The sequence below is a fragment of the Saccostrea cucullata genome, unplaced genomic scaffold, assembly GCF_032062105.1.
Source record: "Saccostrea cucullata isolate Sc308-1 unplaced genomic scaffold, CSIRO_AGI_Scuc_v1 ctg5791, whole genome shotgun sequence".
Taxonomy (NCBI): domain Eukaryota; kingdom Metazoa; phylum Mollusca; class Bivalvia; order Ostreida; family Ostreidae; genus Saccostrea; species Saccostrea cuccullata.
In genome coordinates this window covers 24,183-51,656 of record NW_026932302.1, presented here as the reverse complement: position 1 = coordinate 51,656, position 27,474 = coordinate 24,183, and the positions used below count along the sequence as shown (strand labels likewise).

The 27,474-nt window shown below is 33.9% G+C and overlaps 2 protein-coding genes and 1 pseudogene across 2 annotated transcripts in view; 2 read left to right on the top strand and 1 right to left on the bottom strand.

The window, feature by feature from the left end:
- Positions 1-2,960: 2,960 nt before the first annotated feature.
- Positions 2,961-4,611, bottom strand: LOC134234792 (uncharacterized; the record flags this gene model as incomplete). Its single annotated transcript, XM_062716835.1, has 2 exons — positions 4,586-4,611; positions 2,961-3,572 (listed from the first exon to the last, which is right to left on the bottom strand). Coding segments are annotated over exons 1-2 (638 nt in total), but the record flags the coding sequence as incomplete, so codon positions are not given.
- Positions 4,612-5,470: 859 nt separating this feature from the next.
- The window catches only part of LOC134234791 (probable succinyl-CoA:3-ketoacid coenzyme A transferase, mitochondrial), a 41,734-nt gene continuing 19,730 nt past the window's right edge, over positions 5,471-27,474 (top strand). The window contains exons 1-2 of the mRNA XM_062716834.1: positions 5,471-5,506; positions 5,628-5,734. Of these exons, the coding sequence (XP_062572818.1) occupies positions 5,471-5,506; positions 5,628-5,734 (143 nt within the window). The remainder of the gene's footprint in view (positions 5,507-5,627; positions 5,735-27,474) is intronic.
- LOC134234790 (succinyl-CoA:3-ketoacid coenzyme A transferase 1, mitochondrial-like) lies at positions 7,662-15,403 on the top strand (annotated as a pseudogene).

Below are 27,474 nucleotides of genomic sequence, written 5' to 3'. Positions count from 1 at the left end.
ACAGACCCCCTCATACACCCATTTAAGAATGAGTTTAAAACAGACCCAGAAACCCGCCAGGAGAGTTTGTGGACACCAGTGAGGTATTGTATTTTGTTGAATCACCCAGAAGACGGCTGTCTTCATGTGATAGGAACACAGTAATATACCATCTTCACCTAGTCCTTTGTTAATTATTTCTGTTAAGAACAATTTCAGCAAGCCATAAGTTAAAAATTGACAGTGGTTCATTGAATTCACTAGTTTTTGTTCAGCCAGAGAAAAAGAAATTCTCCATTCATGGTCTTCATGTCTTCCTAGTTTATGTCCGATGGCTACAAAGTGACATCCATTTTTAGCTCACCTCAACGAAGTTGGGGGGAGCTTATGTGATACCCTCGGCGTCGGCGTCGGCGTCGGTGTCGGTGTCGGCGTCGGCGTCGGCGTCCCGGGTTAAGGTTAAGTTTTTTGGAGCAGTTTTCTTTTTAAGTACATCTATGTCCTATATTGATAAGACATGCATGGAAGATGTTGCTAGTGTGTTTCATTGTACCAGTCAAAGTTTCAGATGCTGCAATTTCAGCAAAGGAATGACCAGGTTAATGTTTTTGGTCCAGGTTAACATTTTTGGTGCAGTTTTTGGTGTAGGTCTCATTTCCGAGTAACTATAAGCCCTATGTTGACCAAACTTACATGGATGATACGTCTTCGGATGCATACTACCAGCCTTGCTTCGGATGCTGAATCTGACCTACATTTTCCGGTTGAGTGAACAGGTTAAAGTTTTTGGTGAAGGTTTCATATCGAAGATACTTTGAGCCCTATAATGACCAAACTTGCATGGATGGTACATCTTAGGATGTATTCTACTAGACTTGCTTCGGATGCTGAATCTGACCTACATTTTCCGGTTGAGTGAACAGGTTAAAGTTTTTGGTGCAGGTTTCATTTCCGAGTAACTATAAGCCCTATGTTGACCAAACTTACATTGATGATACATCTTAGGATGCATACTACCAGCCTTGCTTCGGATGCTGAATCTGACCTACATTTTCTGGTTGAGTGAACAGGTTAAAGTTTTTGGTGAAGGTTTCATATCGAAGATACTTTGAGCCCTATAATGACCAAACTTGCATGGATGGTACATCTTAGGATGTATTCTACTAGACTTGCTTCGGATGCTGAATCTGACCTACATTTTCCCGTTGAGTGAACAGGTTAAAGTTTTTGGTGAAGGTTTCATATCGAAGATACTTTGAGCCCTATAATGACCAAACTTGCATGGATGGTACATCTTAGGATGTATTCTACTAGACTTGCTTCGGATGCTGAATCTGACCTACATTTTCTGGACGAGTAAACATGTTAAAGTTTATGGTGCAGGATTCATTTCCAAGTAACTTTGAGCCCTATAATGACCAAACTTGCATGGATGGTACATCTTAGGATGTATTCTACTAGACTTGCTTCGGATGCTGAATCTGACCTACATTTTCCGGTTGAGTGAACAGGTTAAAGTTTTTGATGCAGGTTTCATTTCCAAGTTACTAAGAGACATATAATGACCAAACTTACATTGATGATACATCTTAGGATGCATACTACCAGCCTTGCTTCAGATGCTGAATCTGACCTACATTTTCCGGTTGAGTGAACAGGTTAAAGTTTTTGGTGAAGGTTTCATATCGAAGATACTTTGAGCCCTATAATGACCAAACTTGCATGGATGGTACATCTTAGGATGTATTCTACTAGACTTGCTTCGGATGCTGAATCTGACCTACATTTTCTGGACGAGTAAACATGTTAAAGTTTATGGTGCAGGATTCATTTCCAAGTAACTTTGAGCCCTATAATGACCAAACTTGCATGGATGGTACATCTAAGGGTGCATTCTACTAGGCTGGCTTCGGATGCTGAATCTAACCTACATTTTCTGGATTAGTAGAAAGGTTAATTTTTTTATACAGGTTTCATTTGCAAGTAACTTTAAGCCCTATGTTGACCAAACTTGCATGGATGATACATCTTAGGATGTATTCTACTAGACTTGCTTCGGATGCTGAATCTGACCTACATTTTCCGGTTGAGTGAACAGGTTAAAGTTTTTGGTGCAGGTTTCATTTCCGAGTAACTATAAGCCCTATGTTGACCAAACTTACATTGATGATACATCTTAGGATGCATACTACCAGCCTTGCTTCAGATGCTGAATCTGACCTACATTTTCCGGTTGAGTGAACAGGTTAAAGTTTTTGGTGAAGGTTTCATATCAAAGATACTTTGAGCCCTATAATGACCAAACTTGCATGGATGGTACATCTTAGGATGTATTCTACTAGACTTGCTTCGGATGCTGAATCTGACCTACATTTTCTGGACGAGTAAACATGTTAAAGTTTATGGTGCAGGATTCATTTCCAAGTAACTTTGAGCCCTATAATGACCAAACTTGCATGGATGGTACATCTAAGGGTGCATTCTACTAGGCTGGCTTCGGATGCTGAATCTGACCTACATTTTCTGGATTAGTAGAAAGGTTAATTTTTTTATACAGGTTTCATTTGCAAGTAACTTTAAGCCCTATGTTGACCAAACTTGCATGGATGATACATCTTAGGATGCACACTAATGGACTTGCTTCAGATGCTGAATTTGACATACATTTTCCAGATAATAGAGCTTGTAAAAGTTATGGGTGGAAATCTATCACAAAGAAACTATAAGGCTTATATAAACTAGTTGCACAAATGATGCATCAAGGGATGAAAACTCTCAATCTTGCTTCAGATGCTGGATTTTAATTACATTTTCATGATGAAGAACTAGTTTTAAGTTTTTATATAGGTCTATTCCAAAGTATCAAAATTGCATAAATTTTGCATTTTTGGATGTACACTTTTTGTTGGTTAATTGTGTGACTTAATTTGCCTTACTTAAAGACAACACACGTTGAGGTGAGCTCTGTAATCTCTGATTACCTATGTTTTACTATATCATCAACAACATGAGGTTGGGGCCATGAGTGACATCTGTTTATCCATGAGAAGGCATATGGAGGCCAAAAGTCACTAACAAAACAGAGGGCATTATCAATTTCTGTTTTGCCAATTGTTCTATTGGCACAGGGTCCATGTTCAGTTGATGTCCTTATTGATACAGAACAAATGAGCTGTCTTAATTTAAAACTAGATATATAATCTCTATTATACATTCTAACACAAGCTCTCTCGATGGCTATGTACATGCTTGGTGACAGTAAACATAACAAAGTGAATCCTAGTGGACTCTCAGAACAGTCACAGAGGATCAGTGTTTGTCTGTGTGTGTTGTAATACTGAGACTGAGATAATTCCCAGATGACACGGTGATTATTTGGCCAGCTCATATAGTCTACATCTGATCCTTTCAGTCTGAATCCTTCTCTCTGACTTCCACTCACCATCACACTGGACTCTTTACCTATCACTTGATTTCCCACAATATCCCCGATGTCCATCACATCTCTCCTCATGACCACCAGTTTTGAGGTCCCCACTTTACAACACAGTCCCCAAAACACTGACTCTGATATACGTTCTATGGCTATCTTACTGGTAAAAATTAAAGGATAATTTATATATCTAGAATATATGTCACTTTTGTAAATCAATATACAATGTCATCATCAGAAACACACTATTATTATTCTGGAAATATTTATAAGCTTAAACATGCATTTGAAAAGCACATGTATCATCAGATAACACAACATTTCATACAAATTTTAAATATATGGTTTGTTTACATTTGTTGCTGTTTTAATATTTATTCTTTATTAAGAGAGCTTTAAACACTTATGAAACATTCCCTTTTGACATTGTAAAAATATTTCATTAAAGATCAATGCACATATTAAGCATATCTAGATCATTTTCAAAATAGCTATAGGGTAACTGCCTAATCATTCTCCAGGAAAAATGTTCACAGACAATGAAATGAATAAAAAAAATCACTGTTGTTTACTTACATTTTGATACTAGTAATTAATGGAATAATGTTTTCTTATGCAAGTATTTTGTAAAATACAATTTTACCAGATAATATATTTAATTTGATGTTTAAGGCAGTTTATAACGAGAATGAAATCTTTTTATGATGTCGTAATATGATGACACAAAACAAAATGCTTTGTGACGTATGTTTAATAAACTCAAGGACAAAATTAAATGTGTTAACATTAAAGTAAATTCATAATATGTTATATTTTATCCCTGTATTACACCAAAAATTCTTATCTCCAGAATAATATAACATAGCCATTTGATATTGAAATATATCTTCATTGTCAATTTTAATTTGTTAAATCACAATGCCTAGATCTACGATTGGATTAATGTGGAATCAAACTTAATTTTCCAGGGAAAAATGTCACAATAGGAGGTCTCAATTTGCTAGGAAGACTGTTGTCAACTTGTGGCCCGTAACCTTTATTTAGTTTTAAAAATTGCTTCACAGGTATCAATCGTTCAGAGGTTTTCATTAATTTTTCAAAAACTTAAATTTTGATTAAATAAGATAATGTAGGCATTTTAATACATAATTATATTTCTTCATGAAAACTTACATTTGCGAACTTCTACTGGTGTCCATGTTGAAAGGTAAGAAATGAAAAGTTTCAGCTGCTATATTTAGTAAAGAAAAATCCACTTACTTTCATTTTGATATATATGACCTTTTTTGGTTATTCAAGATATAAATTATACCATTGCGTTCATGAGTGCCAAGTTTTAAGACAAAAAAAATTCAACTGATAAAAGAAAGTATGAAATGCATGTAATATTTTGCTTGTGGTCTTGAACAAACAGTCAACATTTTCTTACTTAAACTCTGAAGCTTTGAATAAGGCATAATTGGCTAACAAATTTATGAATTGAAAAAGAAAGAAATGTTTACCCAGTGAGTGAAGTATCCAAGGTTTATGGTCGTAGTTTTAGACTGTTTATTTGGTAATGGAATTTATTCAATGATGGATTTTCATATTTCACATGTGAAACCTAAATTATTTAGGCTAAATATTTTTTACCTTTACCTCAGAATTTTACCCACTTGTTAAAAACTTTAACCTTAGCCATAACTTATGAACAGTTAGTACTAGGACTCTTAAATTTTACAAGTATATTTCTTGTGACAAGACCTTTCTTGGGATACCAACAGTTTTGACCTATTGATCTTGACTTTTGAGTTTGACTTACTTTTAAAAAACTTTAATCCTTGCTATAACATTTGAACAGTTTGTGCTAGGACTTTTATATTTTGCATGCGTATTTCTTATGACAAGCTCTTCTATTGCATATCATTAATTAACTCTTTGACCTTGGAGTTTGACCAACTCTTAGAAAACATTAACCTCACCCAGAAGTTTTAAATGGTTAATTTTTGTGCTTTCGTATTTACCAGAAGATTCTCTAGTCATAAAATATATTGTTTATTTCAATATATGAGATAAAACATGATTATACTAACCAAAAGCTTAATATCAAAAAAGGTAAGAAAATACAACCAACAAAACTCAAATGATATTATCATTAAAACAATGTATGCCTCCTCATCGTACTTAAGAATACTTGAGGTTGGTTTGATTATAATAATTTATTTGTTTATTTCAGGTAAGGGTATTCAATGGATTTAAGTACATCATGGAGGAAGCCATCGTAGGTGACTTTGCCCTGATTAAGGCTCATAAGGCAGACAAAGTAGGAAACCTCACCTTCAGGTTAGTAGATCAAGGCACACAGGGCTAACAAAGTAGGAAAACTCACTTTAGGTCAGTAGATCAAGGTACAAAAGGCAGACAAAGTGGGAAACCTCACCTTTAGGTCAGTAGCTCAAGGCACACAAGGCAGATTAAGTAAGAAACCTCACCCTTTAGGTTAGTAGATCAAGGTACACAAGGCTTACAAAGTGGAAAACCTTTAGGTTAGTAGATGAAGGTACACAGGACTGAAAAAGTCGGAAACCTGAGGTCAGTAGATCAAGGCACATAAGGCTGACAAAGTAGGAAACCTCACTTTAGGTCAGTAGATCAAGGTACACAAGGCTGTCAAAGTAGGAAACCTCACCTTCTGGTTAGTAAATCAAGGCACACAAGGCTGTCAAAGTAGGAAACCTCACCTTCTGGTTAGTAAATCAAGGCACACAAGACAGAAAAAGTGGGAACCCTCACCTTTAGGTCAGTAGATCAGGGCACACAAGGCCAAAAAATTAGGAAACTTCAGCTTTAGGTTAGTAGAAATACTAATAGAATGGAACCCGTAAAATTACTTACCTCGTCAATGGTCATTTGTAAAATTATTTTGTTAAAACAGATTCTGATTGCACACATAAGTACATGTACTCTGAAGTAGACATCAAGAAGATGCTTGAGTTCTGATTGACAATATCTATGTGGTTTTTGGAGACCATGTATTCCAACAATGTATTGGAATTCCCATGGGTACAAATTACGTTCCGTTATTAGCAGACTTATTTTTATATTCATATGAAGCAGAATTTATGCAAAATCTTATGCATGAAAAGAAGAAAACACTTGCTGTGGCCTTCAACATTTAGATTGTCAATTAATAATTTTAATTTCCTTTCCTACGAGATACGATAAATCCTGGTGAGCTTGAGATAAATGACATCATACAGTCCGACACTTCTGCTTCATAATTGGATATTTTACTTGAAAAAGACACTAATGGTAATCTAACAGCCAAGCTATATGATAAACCTGATGACTTTAATTTTTCTATAGTCAACTTCCCTTATTTATGCATCAATATACTTTTGTCACCTGCATACGGAGTATATATATATATATATATATATATATATATATATATATATATATATATATATATATATATATATATATATATATATATATATATATATATATATATATATATATATATATATATATATATATATATATATATATATATATATATATATATATATATATATATATATATATATATATATATATATATATATATATATATCAGTTGATTCGATGTGCAAGAGCATGCTCTTCGTACGAACAATTTCTAAAACGAGGTAAATTATTGACAAGCAAGTAGATGAAACAAGAATATTAGCAGTCTCGTTTAAAGTCATCATTTCGTAAGTTCTATGGTTGATACATTGACTTTGTCAGCAAATACAATTTATCATTAAGTCAAATGTTTTTACGTTTTTCATACCAATTGTTGGTCCATTATTTATACACTGAATTGACGATTGATTTTTTCCGTTATTTCCTGATCATGACAAGGAGCACACGGCGGGTGTGACCAGTCAGCAGGGGATGCTCACTCCTCCTTGGCACCTGATCCAACCTCTGATGTTTGGGGGGTCCGTGTTTGCTCTGCACTTATTTTGTATTGTTTTATGGACTTTGATATTGAACATTGTTTGTTATCTCCATATCCTTCATACAAAGAAAACGCATCTTAAACATGTTTAATATACAAGTCAAGACCTTAGACAGTATGACAAGATACACAAAAGTTAACTCCAACTTAAAGATTACACTTGAAAGTATATACATGTAGTGTGATATAAATGATCCTTTGGTGAAGGTTCTTGTTTTGTAAAACAGAGCATTGTGTAAAGTAAGCTATTTTTGTTTGTAGAAAGACAGCTATAACTTTAACCCCCGATGTGTAAGGCTGGACGGATCACGATATCGGAAGTAGAGGAGATCGTGGAAGTCGGAGAAATTCCACCAGAGGACGTCCACGTTCCACATGTGTACGTACAGAGAGTCATCAAAGGACCCAGCTACGAAAAGAGGATAGAGGTAAAGGTAAACAGTAAAAAGTGGGCAGAGGTCAAAATATATAAAATAGGAAAGTTTAATGTAGAAATTCTCTGTCTTTTACCTGAAATATCTTACAGAGGTTGACGACACAGACAGAAGGTAAAGAGGAACTAGAGACAAATGACAAGGCCGCGGAAATGAGAAACAGAATCATAAAGCAGGCAGCTCTGGAATTCCATGATGGCATATATGGTAGACAAGTGTTATTTTTATTTCTTGTCAAATACTTTCAACCAATGTAAATGCTGTTTATATTTCTAATCAAATAATTTCAATCAATCTGAAAGTTATTGATATTCCTGGTAAAATAAATTCAACCAATCTGAATGTTGCTTATTTCTAGTCAAAACTTTTCAGCCAATCTACATGGTTATATTTCTGGTCAATATTTTCAGCCAATCTGGGTTTTGGAATGCCAATGTTGGCCAGCAATTTTATCCCGCCAGGAATGACTGTCCATCTACAGAGTGAAAATGGAAGCATGGAATTGGTTCGTTTCCTCATTAACTTTTTTATGAAAGAATAAATAGCTTTATATGTAATAATTCAGGCTGAGATAATGTGATTTGAGATTCATTTTATTTCCCATTTCTCTTACCATAACAATATTTTTTCTGAAGGAAAAAAAAACTTTTTGTTATAACATTACAGGGTCCATACCCATTACCCAATGAGGTTGACCCAGATATGATCAACGCAGGCAAACAGACCGTCACTAACATCTCCGGGAGCTCTTTCTTCTCCAGTGACGATTCCTTCGCTATGATTCGAGGGTTTGTTTATTACTCAAATCAAATTGATACAAGAAAACATTGATGTAACCATCAATTGTCGCACGGGAAATATATGAAGTAAACAATGAAAATGAGTCTTGGTCAACAAACCACTTCGATATGTGTAAAAAGGCATGCGTCTAATTGATGTAGACGATAGTCGAAAATATTTTTAAAAACTTGTAGTCGGATAAAAATCAATCAAAAACGATACCATTTAAACTTGATCAAACTATTCCTCAAGTAAATGTTGACTGCATAAAATATAAATTGAAGTTAGACACACGAATCATTTATATTTAAAAATGTATTAATTTTCAATTTTAGAATATAAATCACGAACTGTGCAGATCACGTTTTTATCCGAGAAGTAAAATTCGATGTTCTAAAAAAAAGGGACCTGTCGTTATGTATAGTAAATGATAAGGAACTTTATATTTTAGATATGAAAAACATATATATTTTTACAGATTCACTTTATGGAAGTAAATATATTATGTATCTCGTAATTTAAAAACGGAAAGAACATTCTGATTAACAATGTTTTCAATGTTTTAGAAGACCTTTAATTCTACATAACTACTCCCACCCCAATCCCCATATACCAACAATTAAACTTATATGTACAGAGCAGCCCGGTCCTCCGGGCTGCAATAACAAATCGTAAACTTCTTAAACCCCCACATTAAATGCAGCTAAAACAATCCATTTTTTCCTTAATTTTAGTATGCTACCAAAGGAATTGACGCAGTGAATATAAATAATATTTTTAACCACAAAAGGGTCCAGTCTTATTTTAAATACTTCATCATATTTAAAGTTCAAGACTAGACATTGTAATTCCTACTAAAATACATCAACTATTGCTTCCAAACTTTTTAATTAGAAGAAAAGTTTTCAGGGCATGGATATGAAATATAATCCATTTTTACAGAATACATATTTAATAATAGACCGTACAAGGGGCGTTACACATTGCAATTTAATTGTATGACTTGTTTTTACAGAGGACACATAAACTTGACCATACTAGGGGCATTGCAAGTTTCTCGTTATGGAGAACTGGCCAATTGGATGATTCCGGAAAGGTAAAGGGTGTATATCAGGAAATTAAGTTTAACTTTGATCATAATTTATAAAGAAAAACTTAAGGTACTCTGTGTAAAGAAAATTTTTTGGTTTCATGTTTCAATTCTGATGGGTAATTTGTGTGTTTCTTACTTATTTAATGAACAGATTTCTTGTTTTACCAATCTGTGCTCCATAATTATTTCAGGGTCGGTTGGTCAAGGGAATGGGTGGAGCCATGGATCTGGTGTCCAGTCACAAAACTAAGGTTATTGTTACCATGGAACACTAGGACAAGGTTGTATAATATTCTGACTAACGTTTGCTCATTTAAAACCTTATCAATAAGTTTGTAGGTTGATTTATGGTTCAGTATAAGTTTAATGAGTGTTTATATATTTCAGAAAGGAAACAGTAAGATAGTCAATAGCTGTGATCTGCCCCTGACGGGTAAAAACTGTGTAGATATGATCATCACTGACAAGGTAGGACTAACACTGATGGAGTCAATCTTAATCAGTAAATGTAGCTACTGTGGTAAAAAGTGAGAGATCTTCATCATTCAAGTTGTGTGTTTGATTATAATCCTTTATACTTCAGTGTGTGTTTGACGTGGACTCAGAAAAGGGACTAATTTTAACGGAGATCGCAGAAAACGAAGATTTCGCCAGCATTGTTGGTGCCACCAACTGTGAATTTGTGGTACGTGCTAATTAACTACTCCTTATAATAACTGAGTTTACAGTAACATGTATGTGAATTTCCTTAAAAGAAAATTCAAATTATTAAAAAAAATTAAACGTTAAACTATTCCATGTGAGTAAGTTATTAAATTAAAAAAATATTGAATGAATCAAATATACATAATTTTTATAATTATACCTCATTATAAATATTTTACACAACGCGTTATCTGATTGGTTCTAGATTATCACGTGAGCGGGCCGAAAAACTTCATATTTCCCGGTCGTCGGCACGCTTTTCATCATATTTCACCTCTTCGGAACACCTAGTGTATTTTCCCGCAATATAGTTGTAGTTCGTTGATCGAAAACTCCCGAGAGTAGTAGACGTCACAATATCCTGGTTTACGTCACAAAATTGATGATAATGGGATAACTTTACGTAAAAATGAAAGTGAATTTGAGAGCGGTGCAGAATGTGAAAGTTTATGTTTATTTCAAAGGTTTTGCTTGTTTCGGTATAATAAACAATTCATTGCATGATATTGAGGGAAACTTGAAGAATTATTCAGCCAAGAAATATCATATTCCCCTCGGGCGAAGCCCTCGGGGAATATGATTTTTCTTGGCTGAATAAGTCCTCATATTTTAATCACTATCATGCAATCAATGTATAATTACAGATTTTGCCTTTAAGTAGTGTTTTATGATTCATTTATGAACAAATGATTGATATGTATACAATTTGCAAAATTAATTGACAAACTACTCTATGTGTGGAGGTAATTAAATTAAAAAAAAATATTTAATGTATATTCAATTTGTAAACTTTGCATATTAGAAATAATCTTGTGATATCCATTTGAGAATTCTCTGTTGGACTGCACCAGAGGCTGAGATGGATTATTTCAGTATCCAGATCCATGTCATGTCTTGAGCAGTACCATACAATTCTTTTCAAAGAAGAAGAGTCGTTATGGTTTATAATCGGCCCTGTGATTGAATCTGATGAGAGATTTTTCAAAAGGTGTCTTTAATGCATATTTTCCAAAACAGTTTAAATTTCTCCAATACCACTTTTAGTTTTTAGTCAGGAGCCTCTTAAAAATGGCATGATATTCCGCAAAAGTCGTGCTTGACGGCATGACGTCGCGATGTAAACATAACGTTATCAATTTTTTATCGCCAACTTTCAAAATTTACATGCTTCAAAATATGTTAATTTTCAAATATATTAAGTTTTTTCTACATTTCTTTTCTTGTATGTGTTAACTCAATAACCCAATCTTTTATTTAGTTCCTGTTTTTTTTTAAATAGCGATTTTGAATTTTTTTTACGATACACAAGTCTTTGCTAAATCGTCAATTGCATAAAACGTTTGGAGAGAATACCTGTGAAGGGTTTATTTTCTTGAATTATATTAATATATTTATGAATAAAAAATCTATAACAATAACAAACACAAAAAATATATTCTTAATATACATGTGCAGTATTAATTGAAGCTAAATAATTTTATCTTTAACAAATTATAATCATTTCAATAAGATAACAATTTCACGAAGTAAAGGTACACAGAGATTTGTAAACAATACCATTTATAAACAATACTAGTAAAGCAAAAACAATCACATCTTCTCAAGTCCCCCCCAGAAGGCTCGGGCACATGGTTGTTTAACTCTTTTATTGAATATTACATGTAAATACTCGTAGTTAGATTCATATCTTTCAAATATATCCAAGATATAAGATTGGAAAGAATTTGTAATGAACGCATCAAGCAAAATGAAATCAAGGCGATAGAATAATGATTTGTACATATAATATACATTGTATGAATTCTGTCAGTGATATCAGTCTTGGAATATCTACTATGTTCTCATTGTCGTTAAGTTAGACCCGAGAAGTTACCATGTGCATGTAGTATGGGTACTCAAATTTTATTGTAAATATTTTTGAACAATTAAGAATCTCCGGAATCATCATTTTTTAGTGACGTCGCTGTCGTTTACAACCACATACAGAGATTTCCCAGGAACATCCTCGTGGCACAAAAATGCCAAAAACCAAACCATACTCGTGTCATGCGCACACATACCCACTACCCTTCTGCCGTAAGATGAAGTAAATTAAGAACCCTTCGGGCATCAAAATATTCCTGGGAGAATTCAACACACCCCCTCCCCCTGTCCCCGGAAGCCCTGTTGCAACCGCTACAAATATCATTTAGCATTGATATGAAACTCTTTATGTCTCAAATCATTGCAATTATAGTGTACATGCTAATCCGCTAAATGATATAATTCTTTCATTAATCGGCGATTTAGCATTTGCGATTTCTACAGACCCCTTCTATCTCAAAGCACCCCCACCCCCCACATTATATATTAAACTTATAAATCTTTGAACTATATCTATATCACTCTATTTTTAAAAGTATTCAACTGCAGGCACGTTACATCAGGGTAAGTTAAGGGAGGGGGTCCCCAACCTTTTCCAGACAGTAGTATGTGTTAGTAAAAATATATACATGTATATATATACCGAAGAATTTAGACACCCCCCTCCAAACGAAAAGTATTTTTTCGAGTTTGAACATTTTCTCTTTTTTCTTTTCTTTTTTTTTTTTTTTCAATTTTCAAGATTATTGAGGTGAGTTGATTTTTCTTTCTCTGGCTACCCCTCCCCCTTTCAAAAACGATTCTACATGTACTTCCTTGAATGAAAAGTAATTTTTAAATAGAACATACATAACGAATCAATCTAATAATCTCAAACTTGTCTGTTATGGGCTCTAAATTAGAAATTAAATGTATTGTTCTGCAACAATAGGTGAAAGATATCTTGTTTTTTTTTTTATTGAAATTATTCGTATCTACTTGGACCTATATGTTACGTAAGTGCAATCTGCGCAACTTTCAGAGACTGTGCGAACAAACAATTTTACAAAAAATAAATAAGACCTCAACTAAGAGAGTAAACATTAAAACAAAGGATTTATTGTTTACAAAGTTTAATACTTTTATGTATGTTTCCACATTTCTTGTATTTCTTGAATCGGAAGAAGTTCGTTTGAAAGATTTGTAAGCAATAAAGGCACTTAGGGCCATCGAGCAGTGAGGGATCTTTTTCGTGCCAGCAGTGCACCTACTGCGACATGCAATGGGGCCTCGCATCATACTTGTTCTTTGGACATCGTTTTTAAAAATTGTTTGATTTCAATGGTAGGATATTTTATTTAATGAGAGTCACTTTAATTATTACACTGTGGGACGTGGAGACCGGTCCTTCGGATGAGACCTATAAATCGATGTCCTGTGTTTTAGGAGGTGCTCTACTGGCACAAAAAGGGTCCCGCATTTCTCAATGGACCTAAGTGCCGAGTCAGGCCCGAGTGATTAAAGGACAGAATTTGCAGCTCTCTATCGTCAAGTGTAGGCATTTCAATATATATCACTGAAAAATTCTCGAGGGGAATTTTAAACAATAGTCTATACAATCAATCTTTAATTGATAACTCAGATGCACCATAGGAATTAATTTTACGATGAATTCTTAATTGTCCGAAACCTTCTGTAATATGCAATTGTGAACACTTTTAAAAAACGAAAAATAAAATTAGGTAATAAAACAAATTTTTAATGCCTGATCAGTCAATAGACCAGAAGAAGGCATTAAATATTCTCATAATATAAAATCTCTAATAAAACAACAGAATTCATTTGATTAGGCAATAATAATTAATCAATCATATATTTAGCCTTACTATGCTCAATTGTACTGCGTGTGTGTGAATATTTCCAAAAAATATTATGTATATGAGATACTATAGTATTCATATAGTATAGCATAAAGGAATAAAATTACAGATCAAGAATCATTTTTCGGCATATACATGCTCTCTCTCTCTCTCTCTCTCTCTCTCTCTCTACTAATCGACCGAGAGACTTCAAACAAATCTTTTCTCTTCTGTTTACACTCATCAATCCAGCACAGGTACAAGTAATAAGTTGTCTATCTCAGGTAAATTATGACGTCATTTTGTTTATGTTTTCGACGTCATCAACACGCCGTTTTACCGGTTCAACGTAATTTTAAAAAGATGTATTCATTGGAAATATATTATTTTTCGTGCTATTAAATGTTGATTATAAAAAAATAAATACATAAATACTTCATTATAAGAGTGATTATTTTGGATTCATCACAGGTTTCATTTAGATATTTCAATGTAATTTAAGACTTGTCATGTACAGATAAAACAATTTAATTACCTAGGTAACTTTTTTAAAAACACATGCACATTTACTTTTATTATATGAACAATTTTAGTCATTGTAGTGTTTTCTTGTTGTGAAAAAAGTACTTATACAATTTATCTTGAAGAAAAGGGTCATTAGATATTTGTGAAATAAGCATTATGAAGAAAAACGTCATTATTGTCATGATTTATCTTTATCTGCGAAACACAATTTATTAAAATTCGTCATGTCCGCATCTTTGTAAGGTCAAAATTAAATGTTAAAATAAATGATTATGATATGATTTTGCATTTGACAAAGTTTGGAATACATACTCGAATGCGGACACATTAAAAATCGCGTTTATATACATTAAATATTCCAAAAAATGTAGATTTCCGGAATACTTACCCGGTTTCGACTTTCAATGTTACCAATCGCGCGCGCTTTTTGCCAAACTAATACTTGCATCTTAAAGTTAGTGCCTTAAACATATCTTATAGACCATAAATTTAAAAATTGCTCCACTTTATTTTTTCATATTTTTACAGGGCCAATTATGATAAATAACGACTTTTCTTCTTTAATCTTTTTTCAGGTTGCCCCGGATGTTTAAGTGATGGGACAGATTCAGACATAGATAATGGGGAGACAACTCACTGCTGATCTTGTCAATGTGTGTGTCTGACCTCTATGTGATATGTAGATTTATAAACAGAGTGGCATGATGAGAACTATAGACTCAAGCACAGGTGTAAAGGTCAGAGGTCAAAACACTCAACTCTGTGATCTGGACCTCGTGTTATAATTGTGAGATGCTCACTCCTCCATGGCACCTGATCCCACCTCTGATGTTTCGGAGGTCCGTGTTTGCTCTGCTCTTATTTTGTATATTTGTTTAATGGACGTTGAGATTGAATACTGTTCGTTATTTCCATATCCTCCTTCTAGACAAACATCAATATGTTTTGTTATGTATTATATGAATAAACCTTGCTCTCATATACTTGGCAAATATGATATTTCACAGAAAACAATATTTTGTTCTGTATAAGTGATTAAACTTACAGTCTCCTGTAGTCCTGCATAATGAATTATAATTTTCTGTGCTCTTCAGAAACAAATATCTGCTTGAACAGCTTCAAAACATTGTTTCATTAGTCATTTCTTTGTTTAATTAAGGATGTACAATGTGTATGACCTACAAACATAATCTGTCCCAATATCAAATAAAATAAAATTAAAGATCATTTTGAACTTTTCACTTTTTTACAAGTTTTTCCCCAATAATTATATAGCTATAAAAATTATTTCAGAATTAGATTGTAATTGATTTTTTATTCCATGATATACTAGTATTTCCTTTTTTCTGATAGTGTCTTGACAATTCATACCTTTTTTCCTCCAAAAAATAAATTGTCCTTGGTCTTTATACTAGTATTAAACATTTTAATAAATGAGGTAGAGGAAATTAAAATTTTCTCTATGTATTTTGGTTTGAGATATGTACAAATAACAAATGTACAATTTAATATTTATATCTGGGGGCATTTTTCAATCATATAATGTTTTTTTATCGATGATGTATAAATTCTGAACTATCTGAGTCGTTTCAGAATAAAAGTGATATTTCTGTACTATTACTGATTTTGTTTGTAACACATAAGTTTATAAACTGAATTAGCGGTGGAGGACAGAATCTTCAGTGGGAATGTAGAGAAGGCAAAGAAACATCAGTGTGCCGCGAGAAAGAAAAAAAATTATCTGCTTCTCAATTTTAATTACTGTCGTTGTAATTGTAGTTATAATCATTGTTGTGACGATGACCAAAAGTGATTCAGAGTGATAAAGTTAGAGAGCGTAGGATAGCCGGAATTTACAGTGACCACTGAACTTCACATACATGTATATTAATGATATCATAAAGAATCATTTAACGTCCATTATGTAAATGAATTAAAAATATTGGATTTTCAGATGATAAAATGATACATTAAAATCTTTATGAAATAAATTTTATTTCCAAAAACTTCGTTACAAATAATGAAGGCAAAATTCATGTGTAAAGAATGTTTACAGCGAGATGACAAGCTAGGAATGTCGGGGATTAACATCTGTTTACATGATAACAATAACTGTGTAGTTGTTTATAATGTCATTGTAGTAGAAGAGTACAGTATAATTGTCAATATAGAGTGCAACACAGTTGTACAATAATACAGTACTAAACAGTTATTAAGGAGTAAGTACTACAAAATTATCCAATTATTTATAATTTAATTTTACTTGTAACATTTGATTGGAAAAAAAGATTTTATCCATTTAGTATAACAAAACTTGCCCACATCACAATTAGTTACCTCAAAAACATATTACTCGACTTACCGTTACTTTAAAAATTTAATCTATGTGAAGCCTTATTCTGGGGGAAAATGCCTCATTGTCTGCACTTAAATTAAATTATAAGGAATGAAGCTTATTTCGCGGTTGATAAAAAATTGTAAACTCTTCCAAGTTATGTTATATCGTATAATATAAGTTGAAATTAGCTTCATTCCTTAAATATAGTACTATATAGTTATTCAATTTTACAATACCACACACTTATACAATTACTGTATACAGTACCACACAGTTATATAATTACATCTACAAGAATTTATACAATTATAAAGTACACATAGATATCTGATACAATTATTCTAGCAGTTCTATTGATTTTGTCTTTCTTTGTCTTTAGTTCTATCTACTTGTTTCAATATATCAGTACAGTAATACACCCTTATAATGAAGACCAGGAACCAACAGTTTTGTTTCATTATAAGTGTAAGTCGTTATATATGTTAATGTTCAATAGAATTATTTTAAAGTGAATGGGGAATGAAAACATTAAAAGTATTAATGGTCTAACAATAAGCATGAAAAACGTCGGTCAGCATTTGTCTCAATGATCAATTGTATTTGCTGACAAGGTCATTGTATCGACCATAGAATTTACGAAACGATGACATTAAACAAGACTGTTGATATTCTTGTCTCATCAAAATGCTTGTCAATAATTTACCTCGTTTTAGAAATTTTTCATACGCAGAGCGTGCTCTTGCGTATCGATGCAGGTGATGAAGGTATATTGCTGCATAAGTAAGGGAAGTTGATCATCGAAAAGTTTAAGTCATCCCGTTTATCATAAGGCTTGGTTGTTAGATTACCAATGATTACATGTTTCGTAGGTGTTTTTCTTTTTTCTTTCTCTCCCTTTTCATCTTTTGATTATGTATATCATATACTTGTACCTCTGATCAGAATTTATATGCTGTAAATATTTTCCATTGTCCTCATTTACCATGCATTTTAAATAGTTTTGAGTGAATAAATGAATTTCAACTTAAACTTAATGTAAACCCTATCAGGTATTTTTGTATACTACTGATTAAGTAATTTTATTGAAGGAAACCTCCCTGCTCTATTCCCATTTCTGTAGCTGTGTTTATATTGTTGAATTGCTTTTGTATGAGAGATTGTTGGTATAAGTATAGAGCAACCTCGAGGTTCCCTGTCACCTGTTGACAGATCCCCAGAATCTGCTATGTAATATATCATTCATATAAATATGTTTACAAACAACAATTATCTGAAATAAAATCTGTACACCAAAATAATAATTCTGATAATTGTAGCATTGTTTATATTGTGGAATGGTTCTTGTCTGAGAGATTGTTGGTATGAGTATAGAGCATCCTCGAGGTTCCCTGTTACCTGTTGACAGATCCCCAGAATCTGCCACGATATGTCTCGGAGATGTAAAGGTATAAGCTGATCCTGATCATAGTGAACTATGGCCTGTAGAGCAGCTAGAGCTGTTTGTAATCTCAATCTGTCTACATGACTGTAGCACAAGATCTCAAGCATGTATAACAGGATAAAGGGTGGGATACATAATTCAGGCCAGTAATTCTGTAGAGCAGACTGTTGTTCTAGTATCAATTCACTGATGTAATGAATTTTATTGTCAAGTCTGATATCCATTGCTACAGCCTGTCTCATCTTTGTAGACCAGGACTGTCCCCCTACCGCTTCAGAATACATCTCTCTATCTGCGTAGTCGTTATACATCACACATGGCTGTGCTAACTTGACCTTGATGAGCATGATAATAAATAAAGCTTCCATGTGACTACGTGTCTTGTAACAATATATAGCATTGTACAACATATCAGTAATACAACCAAATCTGGCTGCTAATTTCAGCATGTGACAGGAGATTTTGTCGGCTCTATACCTCAGTTTGTTTTTATGTGTGTAAGTTTTCATGTGTAATATAAAAGCAGTGTACTGAAGGACAGAAGCTGTGAGTCTCTGTAGCAATAGGACTTGATAATGTGTCAGGAGGGGTAAACCTATAATCTGTTCTATTTTATGTAGATATCTCATACAGCTTTGTAAGCAGAATTTAAATTTGTCAATGCATGCTATTTGACCATATAGGTTTACATCAAACTCAGTCTCAGAAATCAGAGTATGTTCATCTATACAGATTAAGACTCTGGGGTAATGGAGGACAATAATAATATAAGATCTAATGGAGGGACTGTGTAGCAGGAATGCAAAACCCTTCTCATACAACCCATACAGTCTAATAAATAATTTTTGTTGTTTGTCACCATAAATTTTACTCAGAAACATGTTATTCTCTGGAATGAAAAAGTTGGGACAGACCCCCTCATACACCCATTTGAGGATGAGTTTAAAACAGACCCAGAAACACCCTAGGATATTTTGTGGACACCAGTGGGGTATTGTATTTTGTTGAATCACCCAAAAAACTGCTGTCTTCATGTGATAGGAACACAGTAATTTATCATCTTCATCCAGTCCATTGTTAATCATTTCAGTTAATAACATTTTAAGTAATCCATAAGCTAAGAATTGACAGTGGTTCATTGCATACACGATTTTTTGTTCTGCCAGAGAGAAAGAAATTCTCCATTCATGGTCTTCATTTCTTCCTAGCTTATGTCCAATTGCTACAAAGTGACATCCACTTTTTACTATATCATCAACAACACGAGGATGAAGCCATGATTGACATCTGTCTATCCATGAAGAGGCAAATGGAGGCCAAAAGTCACTTGCAAAACAATGAGCATCATCAAATTCTAGTGTTCTAAATGTACCACTGGCACAAGGTCCATGTGGAGTGTATTTTGATGACGATGAACACATGATCTGTCTGTGTTTAGAACTAGATATATAATCTCTGTTATTCATTCTAACACAAGCTCCCTGGACACTACTGTACCTGCTTGGTGACGGTAAATACAACAAAGTGTACCCTGGTGGACTTTCGGAACAGTCACAGAGAATCAGTGTTTGTTTGAGTGTGTTGTAATTCTGAGATAAGTCCCAGATCACACGGTGATTCTTTGGCCAAAACATAGCGTCTACATCTGATCCTTCCAGTCGGAATCCTTCTCTGTAACTTCCAGTCACCCTCATAATGAATCCACCACTTTCTCCCACTTGATTTCTCACCATATCACTGATGTCCACCACATCTCTCCTAATGGCTACCAGTTGTGAGGTTCCCAGATTTTGACACAGTCCCATAAACACCGACTCTGATATGTGTTGTATGGCTGTCGTACTGAGGTTCGATTCCCGGTCCAGACATACATTTTCTCCTTCCCTGTTACAATATATATATATAATAAAAAAAAAACGCAACACCGAAATAAACTCAACCAGTTTCATTTTCAATCTTCAGGAGTTTTTATATATTAATTGGATATTTTTATCCCTACACTAAGTTTATGTATTATGAATTTAAATTAGTTTTCATAGTGCCTAGGATTAAGATGGGATACATATGGAATCAAATCTTTTCAGGGGAAATAATTGTCACAATATAGCATTACAAATTGGTTAAGTCAGTGGTTTGGCAAATTATTTACTTAAATGTAAAAATGTTTAATGCTTTACATGTTCCAATTGTTTAAATGTTATAATTTATTTATCTAAAACTTTTTTTTAAAACTGATTAAGATAACGTACGCATTTTTATACATATATTTCTTCATTAAAACTTACATTAAATAATTTTTTGCGCCTCTGATGGAGTCAATGTTGAAAGATAAGATCTGAATAGTTCCAGGTGCTATATTTAGTAAAGAAAAATCCATCTACTTTCGTTTTGATTTATATTACCTTTATGTGTCATAGAGGATACAAATCATGGAATGGCATTCATGAGATAGATGTCAGCTTATAAAAAACAAAGAAAATAATTATACAGAATTTTTTAAGCTATAGGATAATTAGATAAGATCCGGTAAAATGATAAACCTGCAGAGATGTTTTCGTGTGTGAAACGATCAGTCAGCATTTACTTTCCCTTCTTTGTTATCTTTCATACCATCAAATCAAACTTGGTATTTTCGTAAACGATTTTTTAGAAAAAGAAAATTGTGCTTTTGCTACAGTTGTGAATTTTTCATGCATCATTTATACAGGATGATTTAGTCCTAGAAAGCAAGACTTTGTTGGGCCAATATTGGTAAAAAATTGTATGGTTGGCGTTGGGGGAACAAAGTTGACCAATGGTACCATGTCAACCTTTTCGACCAGGTCGGAATTCCTATGTTGGCCCAACATTGGTCAAACGTTAGCTAATTCAGTTCACTTTACTTTCCAATAAAGGAAGCAAGGATGCTAATGTTGGTCCAACGTTGGTCCAAAGTTTGTAATACACCCTTGAATAGTTGGCAGTAGTATATGTTGGCCCAACGTTGGCCCGATGTTTGTGATACAAGATATAAATAAACAGAAAAAAGGAATAGAGGTATAAATAAAAGGTAAAGAGGATAGAAGTATAAATAAACAGTAAAAAGTAGATAGTACAGTAATGATAGAGATATAAAACAGTATAGAGATATAATACAGTATAGAGACATAATACAGTATAGAGATATAATACAGTAAAAAGTGATAGAGATCGTCAATTGCCAATTAGTTATGCTGCCAAAGTAAAGTACAAGAAAATTACTAACATTCAAATTTGGTCTGATTCATTCTTGTTCGCTAGCGTCTATTTGACAAGGCAGCCTCAGAACCATATGCAAATAGTTAGAAAGGGGCCTGATGATATCCTTCAGGTAAGAATACGATAATTTAAGGCTAGAAATGTTAAAAAATACTAGTACTTCCTTATGTTGGAGTTCAGTAAATGCTGGGCTATGCTTTATATCATGCTTATATTATTTCATATTATTATTATATATGTCAAATTGCATACAAACTCAACAAACATATTTCACACTTTTAAGAATGATTCGATTATAACTTTAAATGCTCTTGTGCTAGACAGTCATTTAAGAAGGATAAGAAGGATATGGATATAACGAAAATAATTCAATCTCGAAGTCCATAAAACAATACAAAATAAGAGCAGAGTAAGCACGGACCCCGATACATCAGATGTGGGATCAGGTGCCATGGAGGAGTAAGCATCCCTGCTGACCGGTCACATCCACCGTGTGCTCCTTGTCATGATCAACGGAAATAAAGGAAAAATCCGTCTTCACTTCAATGTTTAAATAATGGACTAACAATTAATATGATTGATTGATTGATTGATTGTACATTGTTTATCGTCCCTCTCGAGAATTTTTCACTCATATGGAGACGCCATCACTTGCCGGTGGAGAGCTGAAAATTTTGTCCTATGCTCGGCACTTACGGCCATTAAGCAGGGAGAAATCTTTTTCGTGCCAGCACTTACTGCGACACGGGACCTCAGTTTATACGGTCTCATCCAAAGGACCAGTCTCCACGTCTCACAGTGGGATTCGAACCCGCGACGTAAGGATCGACTCCTTACTTCGCGACTCTAGAGCAGATGCTCTAACCACTGCGCAACGTGGCCGACAACAATTAGTATGAAAAACGTCATTCAGCATTTGACTCAATATGCTGCCTCCATTATTGAATACAGCTAGTTAACCGTTTTTCATCATTTATTGAAACAACGAACACAGGAAATGAAAAGAAACGATGAAAAGCTACAATAGACAAAAACAATAATAAGAATGATGTACAATGCTCAAAGTTAAGAAAATCAATGAAAAATTTGAAAAATACCTTTGTTCAATAAATATGACACAAAACTTGAGATATGTGTGCGTGTAAATTTAGTATTACTTTACAAATATCTGCATACATTGACAAAAAATATGACAAATTTAGCCACTCAAAATTCCCGGTAAAATTTAACAGAAAATTCACACACTTTAGAAAGAAATACCTGGCCGAAATCCATACATCAGACCTATCGTAATGACAAATGGCCGTCTGGCATTGTTATTCAATCAAGGTACCCAAATCCAACTTGGCATCGTTACAAGAACAATTATCACACAACAGATCATCCCTTTTCCCGCATTTGTAATGATAAAGCCTTTACTTGATGCAAAAGTTGTTAGTGTTACCATACAAACGTCGTGCGAATACTGGCGGTACCGCTTGCTATTCGCGCGTGAACTAATTCGCACCGATGTATAAAAAGGTATATAAAGAAGGCACTTTGGACTTTTTCTTCAGTCTGGGGGGTTGGTCAGCCCCACTAACATCTGACCAACTCAGAGAATCCCAACTCCCCATAATTTAGTAAACTCTGATGCCCCCATATTGGGTAAATTGGGTAACACAATCTGCCAATTATTGTATGTCCTCACCCATAACCAATATTGGGTAACCCAATCAACTAATTGTTATATGTCCTGACCCATCACAAATATTGGGTAACCCAATCAACGAATTGTTACCGGTATATGTCCTGACCCAATATCAATTCTTGGGTAACCCAATCAACTGATTATTGTATGTCCTGACCATTTATCCATAAGTATACTTTATTTGTATTTTATTAATCATAAATCGTTATCATTATTGTTGAATAAATTAATTCTTGAAGATAAACAAATATTGTTGATAAATTACGGTAAATCTCAGGAATAAGAGGACCCACAAAATATTTGTAACACCCAAGATCGTGTCACGTTACAAGTATGACTGTTCATATGCTGAGTAAGGCGACGAGTGACAGAAAAAAATCTCGTGCAACACGCACGGAAATAACAAGTACAAACAAAAAAGAAAACCAAGACGTACCGGAAAAAAATTCCGGATTACAAGACGGCACACTCCTCGCCTGATACTAACAATATCATCAAATTTACAAAATAGACATTTAAGATAATGTAAACATGTAATAAATTAAATTACAGTTCACTTACAGTCTCTTGTAATAACTGCCACACTGAATGACAGAAATGTTCACTGTTTAACAAGAATTTCCTCAGAATAGAATTTCTGTTGAATGTCTCTGATAATGACCGTTTCAGCTTTGCAAAGAAGGTCAACATCACTCATCATGCTCTCTGCTTTACGGCACTTCTGAATAAATCCATAAACTTAAACAACCACTGCTACAAGTTTGTTCCACTTTGAGAATTTAGTGAGGAGATCATCGCTCAGGCCGTAAACTGTTTTTGTCTCAATGTCAGTTTTGTTACAGCGGATTTCCTTGTCTTCCTCGGGACTCACAAGACGAAAATGTTCATCAGAAGGTACAATGTCTGTTTTTCTATGTTACTGCATTTCACTCGGAAGAATTCCTCCGTGCTTACATCTGCTGAGTTGATTTCACTACGTATGTAGGAGCATTGTGACGGATCACTAAGACTGAGGATGTGATCAATACGATTAGCGACATACACAAAAAAATCGTTTCTTAGCATTGTTTATGTATCCTAACACAATCTGACTGTCACTAAAATATTTCACATCGTCTATTTCTATCTTTAGCTGTTCTTTTGCTGTTTGTCCTGCATTCACAGCAAGTACTGCGGCACAAAGTTTAAGTCTAGGGATTGTATGATTGTATTGACACGGACCACTTTTGCTTTCCCTAAAACGAAGCCTTGAGAGGTAGAACTGTCGGGATAGTGCGCCTTTAAATAGCAAACAGCAGCTATGGCTAGTTCGGACGCATCACAGAAAATGAGTAGTTCTTTCCTATGTGCTTCGCTCAGATTAGGAACAATCACTCGAGGAATTTGTAACTTTTCCATGTCGGGTAAGATATTCTTCCATGTTCCCCATTCTAAAAGTAGGTAATCAGGTAGGGCTACATCCCAGTCTGACGTGTCTGACACTACTTTCCACAAAATAATCTTGCCCTGAATGATAACTTGGGCGATGAATCCGAGAGGATCATAAAGACGGTTCACAACAGAAAGTACACCTCTCCATGTAGACTGTTTTATTTCACTAGAAACATTGAATCTAATGGTTTCTGTCTGTAAGTCCCACAGAAGTCCAAGACTGCTTTGAGTTAAGACATCCTTATCATAATATAGGTCAACAAGGTTCTTGGTCATTAGAATTAGAGGCTTCCATAACTTCTTTGACGTTGGATGCGATTTTGTGAAGTCTTATGTTACCATACTCCTTAATAGCAACTTGAGTTTTGTGTATTAGGCTGACTGCCTCATGAGTAGTTGCACAAGATTTCAATCCGTCGTCTACGTAGAAGTCGTTCACAATGAAGTCTTTCACTTCCTGCATTTCACTCGTTAGCAGCTAGCTCACTAATGCCACGTAAACCATGCATTGCCACGGAAGGAGAGGAGCGATTGCCAAGTACGTGAACTTTTATGCGGTAAGTAACCAGTGGTTTTTCAAAGTCATTATCTTTGTGCCACAAGAAACGTGAATAGTCACGATGGCCTTCATCCACCAGAAATGAATGAAACATGCTTTGAATGTCGGCAACTACGGGTACTCTTTCCTTCCTGAAACGAATGAGAATTCCCAGGAGATTGTTTATGAAGTTAGATCTGTTAGTAACAGCTGTTGTTTTAAGGACACACCCTTGAATTCCGCTGAGGAGTCGAAGACACCACGAATTTGATCCGGTTTAAAAGGATGGTAGACTCCAAAAAGTGGAAGGTACCAATGTTCCTTATCCGGTAGTATATATAGACCCAATTCTGCATGATCACAGTCAAATATTTTCTGCATAAATGTAATGAAATGTTCCTTCTTGACGTTGCTTTTTCTTAAGGTGGCATCAAGACATTTAGCACGAAACAATGCTTGTGAGTAGTTGTCTGGAAGATGTTCACGATTTTGCCGGAAGGGCAATGGAGCAGTCCATTTTCCTTCAGTGGGATCAAGATGAAACTTGTCGTCCATAATCTTCAGAAAAGTGCGCTCTTCAATTGAGAGGCCATGGTTGAATATTAAAGGCTCAGCATTGGGGTTCAATGTGAGATTGTCTACAAAGTTTCTTGTTTTCTGCTCACCAGATACACTAGGAACACCGGGTTTTAAATCCTGATGTTCCATGGTTTCTTAGTTCTCTTCAAGTTCAAATTTAAGACGCATTTTTCCATTGCACAAAAGTGAAAATAACACTCAAATTACTTGAAGATATAATTGAAAATGTGCTACAATTAAATGGAACCTTACAAATTGACCAACAAACAATAATATTAGGCTACTTGAAGGAACCACAAACCCAAAGAACCGTTGTTAATATTTTAATATGTATTTAATAAATGGGTCATATGGAAAACAAGAAATAAAATTAAATATGAGAATTTAAAAATAACTGACTTCAGTATTAAAAATGCATTCAAAAATGAAATGAAATCGAATTTTTTGCTATTACAATCACATGATTTGACAAATTTCAAAGAGAAAATAAATCATATGGTTCAAACATACAGGTATAGTGTTATTGGCAGTATCTACTGCCGTGATAAACTATATATACATGTATTCACATTTTTTGATCCACTATAAGGCACACTAGTTTTTTGCTATGTTAATTTTCATGTAACTGGAAACTTTTATTGTTAAATGTTTAAAATATGTTCAAGATGAATAAGTTAAAAGATCATCAAATGAGAATGTACGGAAGCCCATTTAGGACCTATCAAAAAATATTTTTGAATTCGTTATAACGATTTTTAGAATTCGTTATAACGAATTAAATTTGTTATAACAGATTCATTGAATTCGTTATAACGAATTTAATTTGTTATTACAGATTTATTCAATTCGTTATAACGAATTTAATCTATTATAACAGATTCATTGAATTCGTTATAACGAATTTAATTTGTTATTACAGATTTATTGAATTCGTTATAACGAATTTAATCTGTTATAACAGATTCATTGAATTCGTTATAACGAATTTAATCTGTTATTACAGATTTGTTGAATTCGTTATAACCAATCCAAGAATTTGGTTATAACGAATTCAACAAATCTGTAATAAGAGATTAAATTCGTTATAACGAATTCAACAAATCTGTAATAACAGAATAAATTCGTTATAACGAATTCAATGAATATGTTATAACAGATTAAATTCGTTATAACGAATTCAATAAATCTGTAATAACAAATTAAATTCGTTATAACGAATTCAATGAATCTGTTATAACAAATTAAATTCGTTATAACGAATTCAAAAAATCGTTATAACGAATTCAAAAATATTTTTGATAGGTCCTAAATGGGCTTCCGTAAGAATGTAATGTCAGATTCAAACTACATGTATGTGTAACGTGCAACGCGGCCGAGCTTGGTGTTGGTGATATGTCTTTTTATCACCGAGGCGTTACACTTAGGTTCGTTAACCTGTTAACTCAGGTTTTTGTTGACCAAGTAAGAATATAATCAAATATGTACAAATACAATGGGTTTCTTCTTGATTGGACAACCACTAACTGTGGTCGACGGGTGTCTCCCGCAATGAATTTTACTAATCCTGCCACTCCACTAGTACTGCTGCATCTTGGCACTTCCC